Source organism: Periophthalmus magnuspinnatus, chromosome 11 (assembly GCF_009829125.3).
Source record: "Periophthalmus magnuspinnatus isolate fPerMag1 chromosome 11, fPerMag1.2.pri, whole genome shotgun sequence".
In the NCBI taxonomy this organism is placed as follows: Eukaryota; Metazoa; Chordata; class Actinopteri; order Gobiiformes; family Gobiidae; genus Periophthalmus; species Periophthalmus magnuspinnatus.
The window spans coordinates 28,869,613-28,885,645 of record NC_047136.2 but is presented as its reverse complement, the minus strand read 5'-3'; the positions used below and the strand labels follow the sequence as shown (position 1 = coordinate 28,885,645).

At 43.5% G+C, this 16,033-nt stretch overlaps 1 protein-coding gene across 1 annotated transcript in view; it reads right to left on the bottom strand.

Moving 5' to 3' along the window:
* Window positions 1-3,507: 3,507 nt before the first annotated feature.
* The window catches only part of LOC117378365 (pogo transposable element with ZNF domain), a 38,652-nt gene continuing 26,126 nt past the window's right edge, over window positions 3,508-16,033 (bottom strand). Inside the window, exons 18-25 of the mRNA XM_055225243.1 lie at window positions 14,228-14,361; window positions 13,946-14,118; window positions 8,914-9,194; window positions 8,658-8,766; window positions 7,290-7,592; window positions 6,923-7,120; window positions 6,270-6,394; window positions 3,508-4,925 (exon numbers count right to left, since the gene is read on the bottom strand). Of these exons, the coding sequence (XP_055081218.1) occupies window positions 4,295-4,925; window positions 6,270-6,394; window positions 6,923-7,120; window positions 7,290-7,592; window positions 8,658-8,766; window positions 8,914-9,194; window positions 13,946-14,118; window positions 14,228-14,361 (1,954 nt within the window). The 3' untranslated portion in view covers window positions 3,508-4,294. The remainder of the gene's footprint in view (window positions 4,926-6,269; window positions 6,395-6,922; window positions 7,121-7,289; window positions 7,593-8,657; window positions 8,767-8,913; window positions 9,195-13,945; window positions 14,119-14,227; window positions 14,362-16,033) is intronic.

The window sequence follows — 16,033 nt, the reverse complement described above, 5'->3', positions numbered from 1 at the left end:
AGAGGGAGGGGACAAGGGAGGATCAAGGAAAGATGAGAGGAGACGATGGCGTGGGAGGAGACGAGATAAGGTGGGAGGAGAGAGGACATGCTTCAGTCACTACAATGTAAAACTCACCACTACAAATGAGAGGAAACAGGGAAACACATGAGGAGGTAGGGAACAAGGAGGTAGGAGACAAGAGGAGGAGAGGAGACAAGGAGGTAGGAGGTGATTCGGGCCGTAGGGTGCAGTGTGGGTCAGAGTTGCCAAATCCACTTCACTACAGCACCTCTGGGCTGTGACTTTTACACATTTTGAAAGTCGTCTGTGTTTTATTTGAGCTCAGAGGCATTTCTCTGCAGAAAGTGATTTTTAATGTCTTTGGGTTTCATGTTAATAATCAATAATGTCTCACGTCAAAGTGTTTCATATTTAAAGCCTCTGGGTTAAAACTGCATTTGACCCATCCTTCAGTGCGTCTGGGTTAAACCTGCATTTGACCCATTCTTCAGTGTGTCTGGGTTAAACCTGCATTTGACCCATTCTTCAGTGTCTCTGGGTTAAACGTGTCAGTTGCATCTTAAGCTGATTTGACCTGTTGTACACGTTTTGGGTTGAGGGAGAAACTGGAAGAAACCCACCCAGACACAGGGAGAACATGCAAACTTCACACAGACAGGCTCAGAAGTTGAACCAGGAACCTTCTGGCTGTGAGGCGTGAGATCTGATAGAGCCCTCATAGAGAGGACAGAGCCTGAGCGCCTGCATGGTCTCGTCTCTGCTTTAAAAACATGAGCCGCTCAAACATCTGGAGATATTTAGATCTGCTCCAAACACGTGTTTAGATCTACACGACTATTTATAGAGTTTCAAGGAAAACTGAGAGTGTGGGAGGAGAGAAAGACAGAGAGAGACAAAGAAAAAAAGAGAGAGGGGGACAATGAAGACGCAGGGACAGAAAAGAACAAGGAGTGTTAGGATAAAAGAGAAGCGAGGGAGCAGCCTGTTACAAGAAGAGTTTGGTGTGATGAGTTCATTAGTTGTGTTCATGTGTGACAAAGATAAAGCTCCAGAGTCTCTCCGAAGCTGTGGCAGAAGCTCTGGGCTTTTAGTAGCAGTCCTTCTATTGACTAACTTCAGCTGTGGACATGGTGAAGACTCAAAGCGTTGCACCAAAAAAATGGTGTTGGTTGAGGCCATCTTGTTTGACTGTGTGACTGTTTCGTTTGGCGTCTTCTCTGGATCCTTAACTACATTTGGTATAAAAGTGTGCAGCATATGAGAAGACCATAACTCGATTATTTTGGAGTCGAGTTTCTCCATGGAAAAAGAAAAAACAAACCTCTCATTTCACACAATGCAACAGCCCCTCGTATCATAAGAAAAATTGCTCAGCCAGGCGACCACAAGAGCACGGGAGTCGAGAGAGTGTGAGATTTTGCTTCAAAAATCTCTCAATAAATGAAAACACTGAAACGACTTCATAACTGCACCTCTCCTCCTCTGCTCCTCTACTCCTCTGCTCCTCTCTTCTCCTCCTCTGCTCCTCTACCTCTCTCCTCCTCTGCTCCTCTCTTCTCCTCCTCTCCTCTGCATAAAGGAGGAAACATGTACTTTGTCATGCATAAATCCTTCTCAGTGGCAGGTGTTAGTCCTGTGTTCACACCTGTGGGGCCTCTGGATGGACATGATGGTTTGTTTGTGTAGAGACGTTATCATTACTCACTGGTAAAGACCCCTTTTTGAGTTTGAATTAGTGATGTTTTGTCAACGGATAGGACCAGATTTAAAAGAACCAAATCTTTTTCTTATCATGTGCATTTTTACACTGATAAACGCACCAGAAACCGACAGAATCGTCGCAGAAGCAGAGCACGCGACATGAGTGACAGCTTTGTGCACAAAGGATGAAAAAATTGATGAAAAAAAAGGAAAATAATCTAGTACTTAAATATTCAAATAATAGCCTAAAAATGTATGTTTTCAGTCCAGCCTAATTCAAATAGAGATGTGTGCGTCTCAAGAACAATGGGGAAAAAAACAGACAATAAATAATAGAAAAATACAAAAAAATACATTATAAGGTGGGCCTCAAACTGCTAACTCCACCCCTGGACTCCACCCTCTGGTCAGATTCACTTAAGGAGAAGCAGACATTGTGTTTGTGTTTGCTCTATTCTTATAATCTATGACACCTGTGGATCATTATGTTAAAATATTCACATTTTAAATTACAATATTCATCTAAAACGACTTCATAAAAGGAACAAGTTCACTGACTTTCTGTTGTTCTTGTTCTGTTAGAGAACTGCAGTGTCCAATAGGAGCTGACGTCGCCATAAATGTCATTACAACAAAGTGCCACATGGTGTTGGACCCTCCTGCGGATAATTGCACATCACACCACAGAGCAGCAGAATTTTCTTCATTTGTACTAAAATGACTATGTGACGCTGTCGAATCCTACAAGAAAAAAAAACTGGAGAAGGAAATGCGTACGTCACAGTGGGCGTGTCACAGTGGCCGTTGTCCCAGTGGAGATGAAAACGGGGCTAGATCAGAACAATGATGTCTTGAACACAGGAGAATAAAAATTACTCAAACATGAATCACTCTAAATACAACCTGAGAGGGAAAATGAGAAGGAAACGGCTATAACATGGTTAAAAGCTCTGAAAAGTCCAGTCTGAAGAGTAGGTCTGATTAAAATGCTTGTTTGTTTTGTTTGTCTCCAGGTAACTCTTCTTCTTCTGATCTTTTAATCAGAGCTGAGTCAGAGGTGCATCATGGGAAACGCAGTGTTTTCACTAATAACAGTTTACCTAGTTTATGGTTCATATCTCTAATCATTATACGGGTACTATACAGGTACTATACGAGTACTATATGGGTACTGTATGGGCACCATATGAGTACTATATGGGTACTATATGGGTACTGTATGGGCACTATATGGGCACTATATGGGTACTATATGGGTACTATACAGGTACTATATGAGTACTATATGGGTACTGTATGGGCACTATATGAGTACTATACGGGTACTATATGAGTACTATATGGGTACTGTATGGGCAATATATGGGTACTATACAGGTACTATATGAGTACTATATGGGTACTGTATGGGCACTATACAGGTACTATATGAGTACTATATGGGTAATATATGGGTACTGTATGGGCTTATGCGTCTTCCTAAATGGCCACCGATGTGTTTGTCCTTTAAGGGTTGGCTCACGTGGGTCTAAATTGGGCTTATCTGGTCAACTCAAGTATAACTCATTCAGGCCCCATTTTTATACTGTAGTACAGTGGGGCCTAAATGGCCCCCATGTGGGTTTTTGATGTAGCTCTATGCGGGCTTTATATTGTTTTTTGGGGCTCTATGGGGCCAAAACACACATTACACAAGCTTATTTTGAATAGCTGTTTTATTAAATAATAAAAAGTAAGCATTAACACATTTATCATTGGTCAGTTAGCAAAAGTACAAGACTGGATTTTTTTCCAAGGGCAAATCAGCATCCAAATGATTCTAGTGAAGGTGTATGGAGTTTAAAAACACAGTAGAGCAGTTCCTGTATTGCCACATCACAACATGGAACAGTGTTTTCTGTTTGAGAGAAGTCAGCCTATATACAGGGTTTATGTGTTAAACATGTGCAAATGAAACAAAACACAACTCCAGGTCTGTTTGTGATGAAACAACATCAGAAGATGGTGTAAGATCACCCTTTAATGAAGTGAACACCTGCTGCATGAGGCCCAGATCAGAAGCAGGATTAAAATGATACCAGATCAGAACTAGGTCTGAGTCAGGATTTCACCAGGTCTAAACCAAGTCTAAACTAGGACTGAACCAGGGTCTAAACCAGGATTAAATCAGGTCTAAACCAGGCCAAACCAGGACTGCGTGTTCATAGCTGGAGATAGTTCCACTCATCGACAGATGTTCTAAATCTCTTTGGGTTAAAAATACTTTTGATGTCCGAGGTCATGAATGAGGTTACATGGTCCTGCTTGTTTCCCAGCATGCATCTCCCAAGTGGACGTGCCCCTGAGCATGATGGGAAATCGTGTTCTCACAGATTTAACCCCCAAGGATTTGAGCCCCGACCTGAGAAAAAGTCTAGAACAAATGCGGCATCAGGGTTAGGCCAAGACTAAACCAGGCCAACTGAACTGAACCAGGGCTGAGACAGGTCTAAAACAGGTCTAAACCAAGTCATATGTTTTATTTTATTTTCCAGAATTAATTTTTGTTTGTTACATTTTAAACACTTCATTCACAGTTTAATAATGTCTGTCACAAGGGCCAGTGCTCTGATTGGCCCACAGTTGTTAGTCCCACCTCCATCTCCTCCTGAGGCTCTGATTGATTGGCTTCCATGTCCTCTGACTCCTCCACCTGTCCCTGAGCGTTTGATTGGGTCTCGGTCCATAGACCCACCTCCTCAGTCTCTTGGTGAAGTTCTAATTCCATCTTCCCTGATTGGCTCTCAGTTTGTAGTTCTGCCTCCTCGGTTTCATTTAAAAGCTCCGATCGGTCCTTGTCCATCTTCTCTGCATCCTCAGACTCCTCTCTCTCCTCTGACTGGCCCTCCTGCTGTACCTCTGTCTCTGATTGGCCAAACTGCTCTAGTTCCTCTGCCTCTGATTGGCTGACAGGGCTGAGTAGAACGTGATATGTCTCCTCTGATTGGCCCTCCTGCTGGATCTCACCCTCTGATTGGCTCTCTGGCTGTATCGCTGTCTCTGATTGGTCCTCCTGCAGTACCTCTGTCTCTGATTGGTCCTCCTGCAGTACCTCTGTCTCTGATTGACCGGTGGAGGATGATGGGGGCGGGGTTTCGACCAGGACCCTGTACAAATCCTGATTGAGAGTTTGATGAGACACTTCTGCAGTTTTGTACCTCGTCCCGACACAGAGGAAAGACCTGGAGAAAAAAGAGACAAAGAGAGAAAGAGGCAGAGAGAGAGAGAGAGCAGAGAGGCGAGAGAGGCAGAGAGACAGGGGCAGAGAGAGGCAGAGAGAGGCAGAGAGAGAGAGAGAGAGGCAGAGAGAGAGGCAGAGAGAGAGAGAGAGGCAGAGAGAGAGAGAGGCAGAGAGAGAGCGAGAGAGAGAGGCAGAGAGAGAGAGAGAGAGGCAGAGAGAGAGGATTATATTAGATTCCTGGCCTGTGTGAGGCTTGGACTGTTAGGTAGTTCAAAGTTGTATTTTACTCACATGTCTTTTACCTTTTACCATGTTTTACTTTAATTTGTGATCACTCAAAATTTCACACGAACTAAACCAGGTCTAAACAATGACTCAATTAGGACTGAAACCAGGTCTAAACAAGGTCCAAAAAGGTTCTGCGTCTGAACCGAGACTACAAGAATGATGACTGGACCACTGGCCACCTGATTAAAGGGCCACCTGTTTTTTTTTTTTTTTTTGTTTTTTTTTACAGTGGTTTATTTCTGAATCAGGTTAAACAAAGAACAGTGAGGTCACTTCCTCTGAGGTCACTTTCCGAGGCACACAAACAAAGAGCTTCACACGACCATGTGTATGAAGTGTTTGTTGTTGAGGATGTAGCAGTGGAAGGATTGGCAGTAGTAATAGTAATAGTAGTAGTATTAGTAGCAGAATTGTTAAGATTAAGGTTTAATTATTTTGTATAAGCACTGCTATAGTTAATTATTTTACTGAGGTCATGTCAGACTCAAAGATATATGAGCCTGAGAAGTGTAGAACATTTCAACATTTATCATTTATCATCAACATTCCCTGGGGGTGTGATGCCAACTGTAAGCACTGCTCTGTCTGAGGCTCTGTTATGTAGTGTTCACAAGGGGTCAAATCGCATCAAATGACTTGCGATGGATGCTTGAAAATTCGCTGTCATTCGCATGTCAAGGGTGTCTTGTTACTGTAATGTTTGATATCACCTTTACCAGCTGATTAGAGGGCAGCCAGGGCTTGACCTTCCCCAAAAGTCTGAGCTGGAAGAAGCTGCTTTTGACTACAGTGTCTGCGCTGCAGGGCAGGTGTGCCCAAGAGAAGAGTCTAGTAGCAGGATTTGCAGTAGTAATTGTAGTATTAGTAGTATTTGCAATAGTAGTATCTGCAGTAGTATTACAGTAGTAGTAGTATTAGTAATAGTACTGATCTTTGTACAAAGTGCTTATTGAGGATGTGACGGTGGGCTTATGTGTAGTAGCAGTAGTATTTGCCTTAGTAGTATTTGCAGTAGTACTTTTAGTGTTTGTAGTAGTAGTAGTAGTAATAGTAGTACCTTCGTATGAAGTGCTTGTTCTCGTTGAGGATGTGACACACTTCACTGAACCAGCAGCTCAGAGTCAGAACCAGGTCAGACTCAGAGAAATGAGAGCCCTGAGACACAAGCTGAGACCAGCGCTCCTGAAACACGGAGTCAGAAGTGAGGAGAGAGGGGTCAGAAAAAACACACACAACTACTTTTTTAACACTGGGAAGGATAAGGGGTCAGACAAACTCAGGGGGTCAAGGGGTCAGCAGGAGTAGTACAGAGCAATAGTTATATTATTAGTGATAGTAACATGTACTGTGGTGTTTGCAGATGAGCTCTGCACTGGTATAATAATCAGAATTATAACACATTATCACTTTAAACTATCTACTTCCAGTTGTTTTTATAACAACGTAAAAAAGTATACTTTCATTACCCAAATAATTGTGGTAATGATTTTTCCCATAAAGCACACCTGAGGCGTGGTAATAGTAGTGGCAGTAGTAGTGCTAGTAGCAGTAACAGCAATAGCAGTAACAGTGGTAGTAGTAATAATTGTAGTACTAGTATTATCAGTAGCAGTAGTAACAGTAACAGTAGTAATAGTAATTATAGTCGTAATATTAGTAGTAGCATTAGCATTAGTAGTAGTTGTAATACTTAAATACCAGACGCTTTACCTTGAGAAACTGTCGTACCACTGGCGCCACACACTGGTCGAGCGGCTGCACTACAAAGCCACAGCCCTGGGGAATGTGCACAAGCTCCGTGCATGTGTGCCGCAGGGGGTCCAAGAAGTCCTCCCCCATGTGACCGCAGTGCTCGTCCAATAGGAGCATGGAGGGGGCGGTGCTACAGCCCAGGTGAGGAAACCACACCTGTAGAACATCACAGTCCAGTCAGTCCCGATGCACCAGTGATGCCCTCCCTCTTCCCACTTTAGCCCTGATGCTCTTCCTGTAGCTCACTCTAACCCTGATGTCCTTCTCTGCTCTAAGCCCGATGTGTTCCCTGTTCTCTGGTCTAACCCGGATGCCCTCCTTGTACCTCATCAGCCCAGATCTTTGCTCTCTCCCTCACAGTGAAGCCGGTCTTGCTCGCCCGCAGCAGCACATTAGTGGGGAAGCCGTGGGGCAGAGGGGGGAGATCTCTCTCATAGAACAGCAGGGGATGGAGGAGAGATCCGTCTGAGGTGCCACACAGCATCACCTCTACCAGGGGGCGCTCCTCCCTCTCACCCCACATCCTCAGACCCTCAGGAGAGAGACAGGACAGGGCCTGGACGTCCAAGAAGACAGGGAATTCATCCAGACAGCAGAAGCGAGGAGGAGGGAGACGCCTGGAGGAGACCTGAGGAGAGATGAGAAGGTCAGAGAGAGAGAGGAGAAGGGAGGGAGGACCAACAGAGAGGAGGAGATAGGGCCGTCACACTACCACAGTATTGCAATACCGCGGGATCGTCAATCACACTGCGCCAGGGTTTAAGTGACCACGGTAACTGCATCTTGCCCAGTGTAATTTTACTATTAAACTATGAACCAATTAATGTTTGCCTGCTGGGAATATGTATTCGAGGACAGGACAGTGGTGAGAGGAAAAGGTGCCTCTGCCCCTTTAAGAAAAGTAACTGCTAATCATTTTGGTCATTAAATATTTGTATTAATCGTCATAATATGTTTTGCTTTTGTGTTGCTATTGTAAATCAAGATATGAAAATTAATAACAGACAAATCTGGTGCCTTCTTTCCCTGGGGTTGCTTCTGCTAGCATTACCAACAGGTTTGACTGACAGCGTTGCTAAGCATCCGCTCTCTGCTAAACCAGCGGTGCAGGCAGGAAGGGGCGTTACCTTCAACAGCCTTGTTCCAGATAAGCTCTTTGGTTGCTATGATACTTGCAGTCAGAATTTCAACTATGGAACTCAAATTCGTCCCTGTAACCGCTAGCCTCAATGAGCCGACCTTCATTTGGCTGGAGCCAAACGGTACGTGAGATGAGAGAGGAGAACTCATCCAGACAGCAGATCAAAGGAGGAGAGAGATACAGGGAGGAGACTTGAGGAAAGAGAGGGTCAGAGAGAGGAGGTTGAAGACTCTGAAGAGAGAGTCAGACAGGAGGAAGAGGAGGGGGAGAGGGCCAGAGACGAGGAAGAGAGGGAGAGAAGGGTCAGAGGAAAACTCACACAGTATCCTGAAAACTACTGCTTCCTGACATTATAAGGTGGAACAGAGGAATTTGTAGACAAACAAGTAATAAAGGGTTACTCAAACGTGTGTGAATGAAACAAAACTCCACGCATGTTTTTGAGGAGGTAACAACATTATAAGTGCAGCCCTAGTGACCGGTATCAAAGATTAGAACCCCAGTGTAATTAGAATTAAAGAAGTTTATTAAAGAAGCACATTTGTGTTGTACCTTGTACCAGGTGCCTGTGACCACAGAGTAGCCAATGTCCCTCAGCTCTTTGCTCCTGGTTTCAAGTCCAAGATCATGTCTGAGCAAGAAGTCTACTGCCCAGTTCAACCTGACAACACAAGACTTGGTTCAGTCCTGGTTCAGTACTGGTTCAGTACTGGTTAAGTCCTAGTTCAGTACTGGTTAAGTCCTAGTTCAGTCCTGGTTCAGTCCTGGTTCAGTCCTGGTTCAGTCCTGGTTCAGTCCTGGTTAAGACCTGGTTTGGAGCGTGGTCTTGGGTCCCAGGGTCCTGCGGCTTAGATCCAAAACGGCATCTCCGGTGACCACTCTGTTCTGCTCCCGCTCAGTGAGGACCCAGCGAGCTCCGCCCGATGTGTCCCACCTCCACCTGCGATTGGCCAGACCCTTCCTCTGCTCACGCGCCCAACAGCCAATCAGCTTCTGCGACACACCGAAGCGCCGTGAGGCTGAAGCGGCACCCTGAAGCAGCGAATCCAACAGTACCCTGAGACGAGAGGCGGAGAGAGGAGCCACAGGCTGAGAGACAAGAGATAAGACCAGAATTAATACTAGTAATAATACAAATTCAGATTTAAGACTTTTTTGGACACTAAAAGACGCTTTACAGTACATTGGGGCAGACGGATGAAAGCAAGCCTGCCAATCTGCACCACTGGCCCCCCCGACTACTACCAACAGTCACACACACCACTTTCATACTGGGCATTGTGGGTGAAGTGCTTTGCCCAGGGATGTCCAAACGATGGCCCTTAGACCAATTTTTGTTGGCCCTCAGGCCTCTTGATGAATTGGTCCGAGTGGTCATGGTGGCACTTTTTATTGCATATTTAAATAATTCTATCAGTAAAATCTCAGCAACATTACACTGCATTGTGATACAGAGCTAATATGAGCATTTCAAGCCTTATTAAAGGTACAGTGGCTCTGGCAAAACTGTGTAATATGCATTTATTTAAATGACTCACTGTATTTACTACCAGACTGTGGCTGCTTTGAAAATGTTTTAATACGCGTCACTTGGGGAAAAAAAAGTTTGGATACTCCTGGCCCAGATCAGCCAAGGCCCCAATGTCTGATGAGATCAGACTTTTAACAAGCTAGTATGCCCACATAGACCAGAGAGAGAGAGACCAGTGTTAGACCAGTCCAGAGATGGTCATTGGTCTGGTTTAACCCAGTCTAACAGCAACCTGAGACGAGAGGTGGCAAGGGGAGCCACTAGCTGAGTGACAAGAGCAGAGACCGGTGTTAGACCTGGTTATACCAGACCAGAGACCAACAGCACCCAGAGACGAGAGGCAGCAAGAGGGACCCATAGGCTGAGGCAGAACAGAGACAAGAGCAGAGGGAGGGTTAGACCAGACCAGAGACCAGACCATTATTATTATACTTAACATTATTTGGTGCTCATTTGCTTACTAAATCATTTGATCTATTTACTTTTCTTTCAATTAATTATTTCTAATGTTAATCATAAGTTTTTGGTTCCTGTGGTCTATGGCTCCTTATTAAAGACCCATGCAGGTGCATCATGAGTAACGTGGAATGGAGTAACACCCATCGCCCTTTATGTCTTATGTCCTAGGGCTGTAGTTCCTTAGTCGTTTAGTCGATTAATTGGTCGATGGAGCCTGAGTCGGCCAAAGTTTGCATTAGTTTTTTTTTATTAGTTTTTATTTGATTTAGTTTGTAAGGATTAATATGCATAACACTAGAAAGGAAAGGGTATGGAGTGAGTAAGGCAAGATGAAGATCTAGGAGAGAATCTTGAGTTCAATCTGAATTTTTAAAAATATAAATTAGGACTGAGCGACATTGCAAAAAAATAAAGAAAACTAAATTTAAAAAATGAAATTTTGTTTTTTTGGCCCTGTGGGGAAGCTCGCCCCATGTGGTCAAAGTAGGAGACAGACTTGAAAAGTGTTTTTTTTTTAACCAGACTGAAATTTATTGAAAAGATTACTTCAGTTGGACGCGAAATAATTAACAACATAAACCATTCACACAAATAAACAGAAAATGAGCAACTTAAATATAGTTGCAATAACAACCACGTGCCACGACTACACTGAAGTCCCACAGCTACTGCCACCAAATGGGGGGAAATGGGCCAGTGTAGTCAAATGCAGAAAAATCCCCAATTAACAGAATTTATTGCGAATCACTGTGGTAAGCCATGGAAAAAAAATATATACAAAAAAGAACTGTGCTCAACATAAGGAAAATGAACAAAATTGAACAAAACTGAGGAAAAATCCACATAAACCAGGCTATACTGATGTTCTCCCCAAAAGCAGCTATGTTGGGAGAAGTATGGTGACTTGAGCATGATTCTGTGTTTCCTCCTACTTTCCCTGTCAACCAGATTCACTCTTCAGTTCACCTGGAGTTTGTTCATTGCTATTCACATGTTGTTCCCTGTCCCACTCCCCTCTGGGGAGTGCAACTATTTCAGACTCCTGGCCACTGACCGCCCAGTGATGACTGGACCCTAGACCTCCTGTGCCCTCACCCTGTTCAATGGATCTGGAGCCTCCCTTCCCTCTCCTGGCAGGATAGCCCAGTGCCTGACTCTTGCCCTACAGACTTGAACTCTATCTGCAAATGGATGCTGTTGTTTTCTGTTGATTCATTTGTTTGTCTGTTTCTCTTTCATTGTTGATTTACTAGCTTTCTGTTGGTTAAATTGATTCTCATGTTCAGCCCCAAGAGGCAACTGCTGTTGTGATTTTGGGCTTTACAAAAATAAACTGAATTGAATTAACTGTAATTGCAGTCAGGAGTAAATTTGTTTCATAACTTGTTTCATAATAATCCTCGATGTCATGATTTTGCTATTTTTCAAAAACTCGATTATTAAACCTGTATTAATTGAGCTGGGCAATAAATGGAATTATTCGCCCAGCCATTATATAAATTCAACATTTTCTAGTACTTTTCTGTTTAAATTGTGTGTTTTACATGAACCCCTGTGCAGCTGTAATATTTTAAGGGCAGTTTGGGTCATAGCAAGATCATAAATATTGGAATGTTTTAAATCAGACTTATTGTGCTTGTGTCTGCTCTACAGTTATAATACAGCGTTTCCCTCCCATTATATTGGCAGGGTGCCCCAACCTGCTAACAGCATTCCTCACCCTGTCAATCAAATTATGCAGCACTAATCATCCATCATCAGAATGCACATCTTCGCCAAATCCGTTCCACAGCTCTATAAAAAGTACTGTATTCACTGAATTCCAGTCTGCATTTTCTCTCAAACATTGCTTGTCTAATCCAATCCGGTATTCTTGTCTGGATTATGCAATATACCAAAGGCTGCAGACTCTGCACCGCTGTGCTCTCAGCAGCAGCAGCACTATTTCTACTGTCCCAGCTCAGGAGTAAGATGGACTAGAGTTTGTAGATGAATAAAAATGCATATTAATGCTTAGTGGTACTTTATAAGTAAACAACATGCAAGCCAAACCTTGCAGAATAGTAGATAAATCCATTAGTATAATTAGTTTGATTTGATAGGCGTGAGATTGACAGGCGGATCGGTGCAGCGTCTGCAGTGATGCAGTCGCTGTATCGGTCCGTTGTGGTGAAGAAGGAGCTGAGCCCAAAGGCAAAGCTCTCGATTTACTGGTCAATCTACGTTCCTACCCTCACCTATGGTCATGAGCTCTGGGTAATGACCGAAAGGACAAGGTCACGGATACAAGCGGCCGAAATGGGTTTCCTCCGCAGGGTGGCCAGGCGCACCCTTAGGGATAGGGTGAGGAGCTCGGTCACACGGGAGGAGCTCGGAGTAGAGCTGCTGCTCCTACACGTCGAGAGGAACCAGTTGAGGTGGCTCGGGCATCTGCTTAGGATGCCTCCTGGATGCCTCCCTAGGGAGGTATTCTGGGCATGTCCCACCGGGAGGAGGCCCCGGGGAAGACCCAGGACACGCTGGAGGGACTATGTCTCTCGGCTGGCCTGGGAACGCCTTGGGGTCCCACTGGAGGAGCTGGAGGACGTGTCCGGGGTGAGCGAAGTCTAGGAGTCCCTGCTTAGACTGCTGCCCCCGCGACCCGGCCCCAGATAAGCGGAAGAAAATGGATGGATGGATGGAGTTGTACATGCTTTAGGCTCATCGACAGTTAGACTGTGTAAAGTAGTGAGTGGAGGTGCTATTTGCTCCTGTGTGACTGTTGTGCTGATTTTGCCGGCCCCTGTTTTAATTCAGACGTTCTCCACAAATAACTGTAGCCTATAAGGCCAGACCATACAATTGGTGTTTCACAGCCACTTAAATAGTTTAAAGCAATATCAGTGTAATCCCTCAGTCATCCAGGTGTGCTCCATAGCAAAAGACAAATTCAATTCTGTGAACTGGACAAGTTTTGAGTGAAACTGACTCAAAACGTTCTGTGCAGTTGACAGAATTGAATATATATATATATATATATATATATACAAATTCAATTATATACATACACACATATACACAGCATATCATTGTGTACCTGCACGTACGTGGCCAAAGCCCCACTGCCAAACCACTAATCTATGACACCCATGGATCATAATGTCATCATTTGTACATTTTAAATCACAATACTGATTTAAAACTATTTAATAGAAACAAAAGAAACAAGTCCCCTGACTTCAGTGTTAGAAAGCTGCGGTGCCCAGTGGAAGCTGATTAAGGACATAAAGCTCATCAGGGCTGGCCCATCTTATGAGAAGACTAAGAAGCTGTTTAGGGTCCAAGGTCACCAGAGGGTGCCCAAGAGCCCATACATTTATACTGAAAATAATATAATGTATAAATAACTTTATTGGAAACAGGACTGGTGTTTTACAGCAACATAAATATCACCTTCAAATGATTACATTTGTTTTTTAGCCAGGCATAGGTGTGGACAGCTGTGTTTACACCGGAGCAAAAAATTTCATTTTGAGCATGTATTTGGAAGGCAGCTGCCGGTCTGCAGGTTAGCTATGTTCATTTATATATACAGTCTATGTTTTCAAGAAAAAGATGAGAGTGACAAAGCTTGTGACTATAATATTATTTGCACAAATTAGCTCACCTGTTGTAGTTCAGCTAAGTCAGTTCTTTCTGATCAGTTAAAACAAAGCTTAGATGAAAGTCTAAGTGTAATTATATAGTTTATGGTAAATTTCCTTTTTTGTTTATCTTAAACGTGAGGAATTTAACTGCACTTGGATCTCTCTCTGTGGAGTCATTTCATTTTGGGGCACGTTTAAAGGTGAAAGTAAGCGTCCATCATTACCTTGATATGGGGGGCGGGGCCTTTCATAGTGATCGTCATGGCAACAGGTGACGACAAGTGGGCAGGTCTGTTTAGAACTTTGATTGACAGGTGGGAAGAGCTCTGTAGGCACGCGATGGAGACAAATCCTCCTCTGGATTCAAACATGTCAGATGCCCTCCCATCCTCCTCCTCTGTAACACAACGAACATGATGACCTCCCATCTTATGTCATCTTATATCTCATCTTTAACATAACATGATCCCATCTTCCTGTGTCAGATGCCCTCCCTCTTGTCTCACCTGTACAGTCCAGCTCCTCCTCTCCTCGCGTGAGCAGACAGGTGTGTTTGGGGGAGGCACATAGGTGCAGGGCCATGATGTCTCCGTAGTCAGAGGAGAATCCACAGGTGAGACACTCGAGACCACCACCCCAGCTGAAACAAGTGAGAGATCACTCTAAAGCTATTCAGAAAATGTTTAACATTTTAAACATGTCCAGAAGAACTGACAAAAAACTGGAATCTAAACTGACAAGCTAATACAAGAATCACATTTCAGAACACGTTTGTACCAACTACAAGGTTAGCAGTTTTATGCAAAATAAAAGACAAAGAGATACAGGGAGGGCATCTGACACACAGGGACAGTTCAGAACATACTTGTACAGATCTAACCTACAGGATTAAGATTTTTTTATGCAGAGTAAGCCATTTTGTTGATTATGGAGGACATTGTACTAAAAATGGCAGCCTTTGTCATTTACCAACTGCATCCATTTGATTAAATTTCGATTACCGTAAATTTCGGACTACAGAGCGCACCTGAATATATGCCGCACCAGCTAAATTTGAAGAGAAAATCAATTTTGTACATATATAAGCCGCACCTGAATATAAGCTGCAGGTTTTCATATTGTAACATGAGATATTTACACAGAAAGACGGTGCACCGACACGCTTTTTTTTAAACTGTGCCTGAAAATTGGCACCAACACGACATCAACACGGGATGAACACACCTGCAGGTTTAGAAAATAAAACTGCACCAACACGGAAAATCTGCTTTTATTTCCTCTGAAAACTTTTGTGGTCTTTTTACATTGACCAAGTTGGATTCATTGATGCCGAGCTTACGTGCAGTGGCTCTATTTCAGGGGTCGGCAACCCGCGGCTCCGGAGCAGCATGCGTCTCTTTCAGCCTTACACTGCGGCTCTGCGGGGCTTGCGAAAATAAATTTTAAGTATTTAATTGAAGTGTATTTTATTTGTGTTAGCTCTTTTTTGTTGTAGTTTAAATTGGAAGATTAAAATAAAATTATATTTTCTTATTTTTCGTTGCTCAAAATAAGCGTCACACTCGCGGAACAATATTCAAAACAAACTCCGCTCACATCTCACAGACACAGACACAGCTCACAGTCCTGCGTAAAGAGCCTTGATTTTCAGACGCTGTGCGCATAGGGGTCAGGAGCAACTTTCGCCCGTCCCTAATGACACACTAATAAGCTCGTCCATAGATGTATCATGAAAATCCTGCTGGAAATCGCCACAGAAATCTATTTGATGTAGTAGCAAGTATATTATCTGCTCTTGTCTCCGCGATGACGTTTCACGTATACACATCAGACACGTCGCCCAAAAGTAGAGCCACAACCGAGTGAAAATGAGCCAAAACAAAAGTCTTTGGAGAGCTTTTAACAAAGGGGAAAATGACAACTGAGGAGCCGGAAGAGGAGACCACGACCTCCAAGAAAAAGAAAGATAAATTTAACAGACAATACCTACTTAAAATCTGGATTTGTCGCTATAGGTGACTCTCACGCGCAGAGTCCGCTCTGCGTAATATGCGGGAAAAGCAAATGAGGCAATGAAACCTTCAAAACTGCTTTGGCACATGGAGAATAAGCACCTGGGATTAAACTATACGCTTTTAGTTTTTAGTTGTTTTTTTTTAAAGAAACTGCGGAGCAGAGTAGACATAATCACATAATCAGCGCAGAGCTCACACTGATGCAACGGTTTGGTGAGTTGTATTTTTTTATGCACTTAAGTTATTTTTGCCATATTTATCTGCCACGTGTAGAAGGCTTGTCTGTGAAAATAAAAC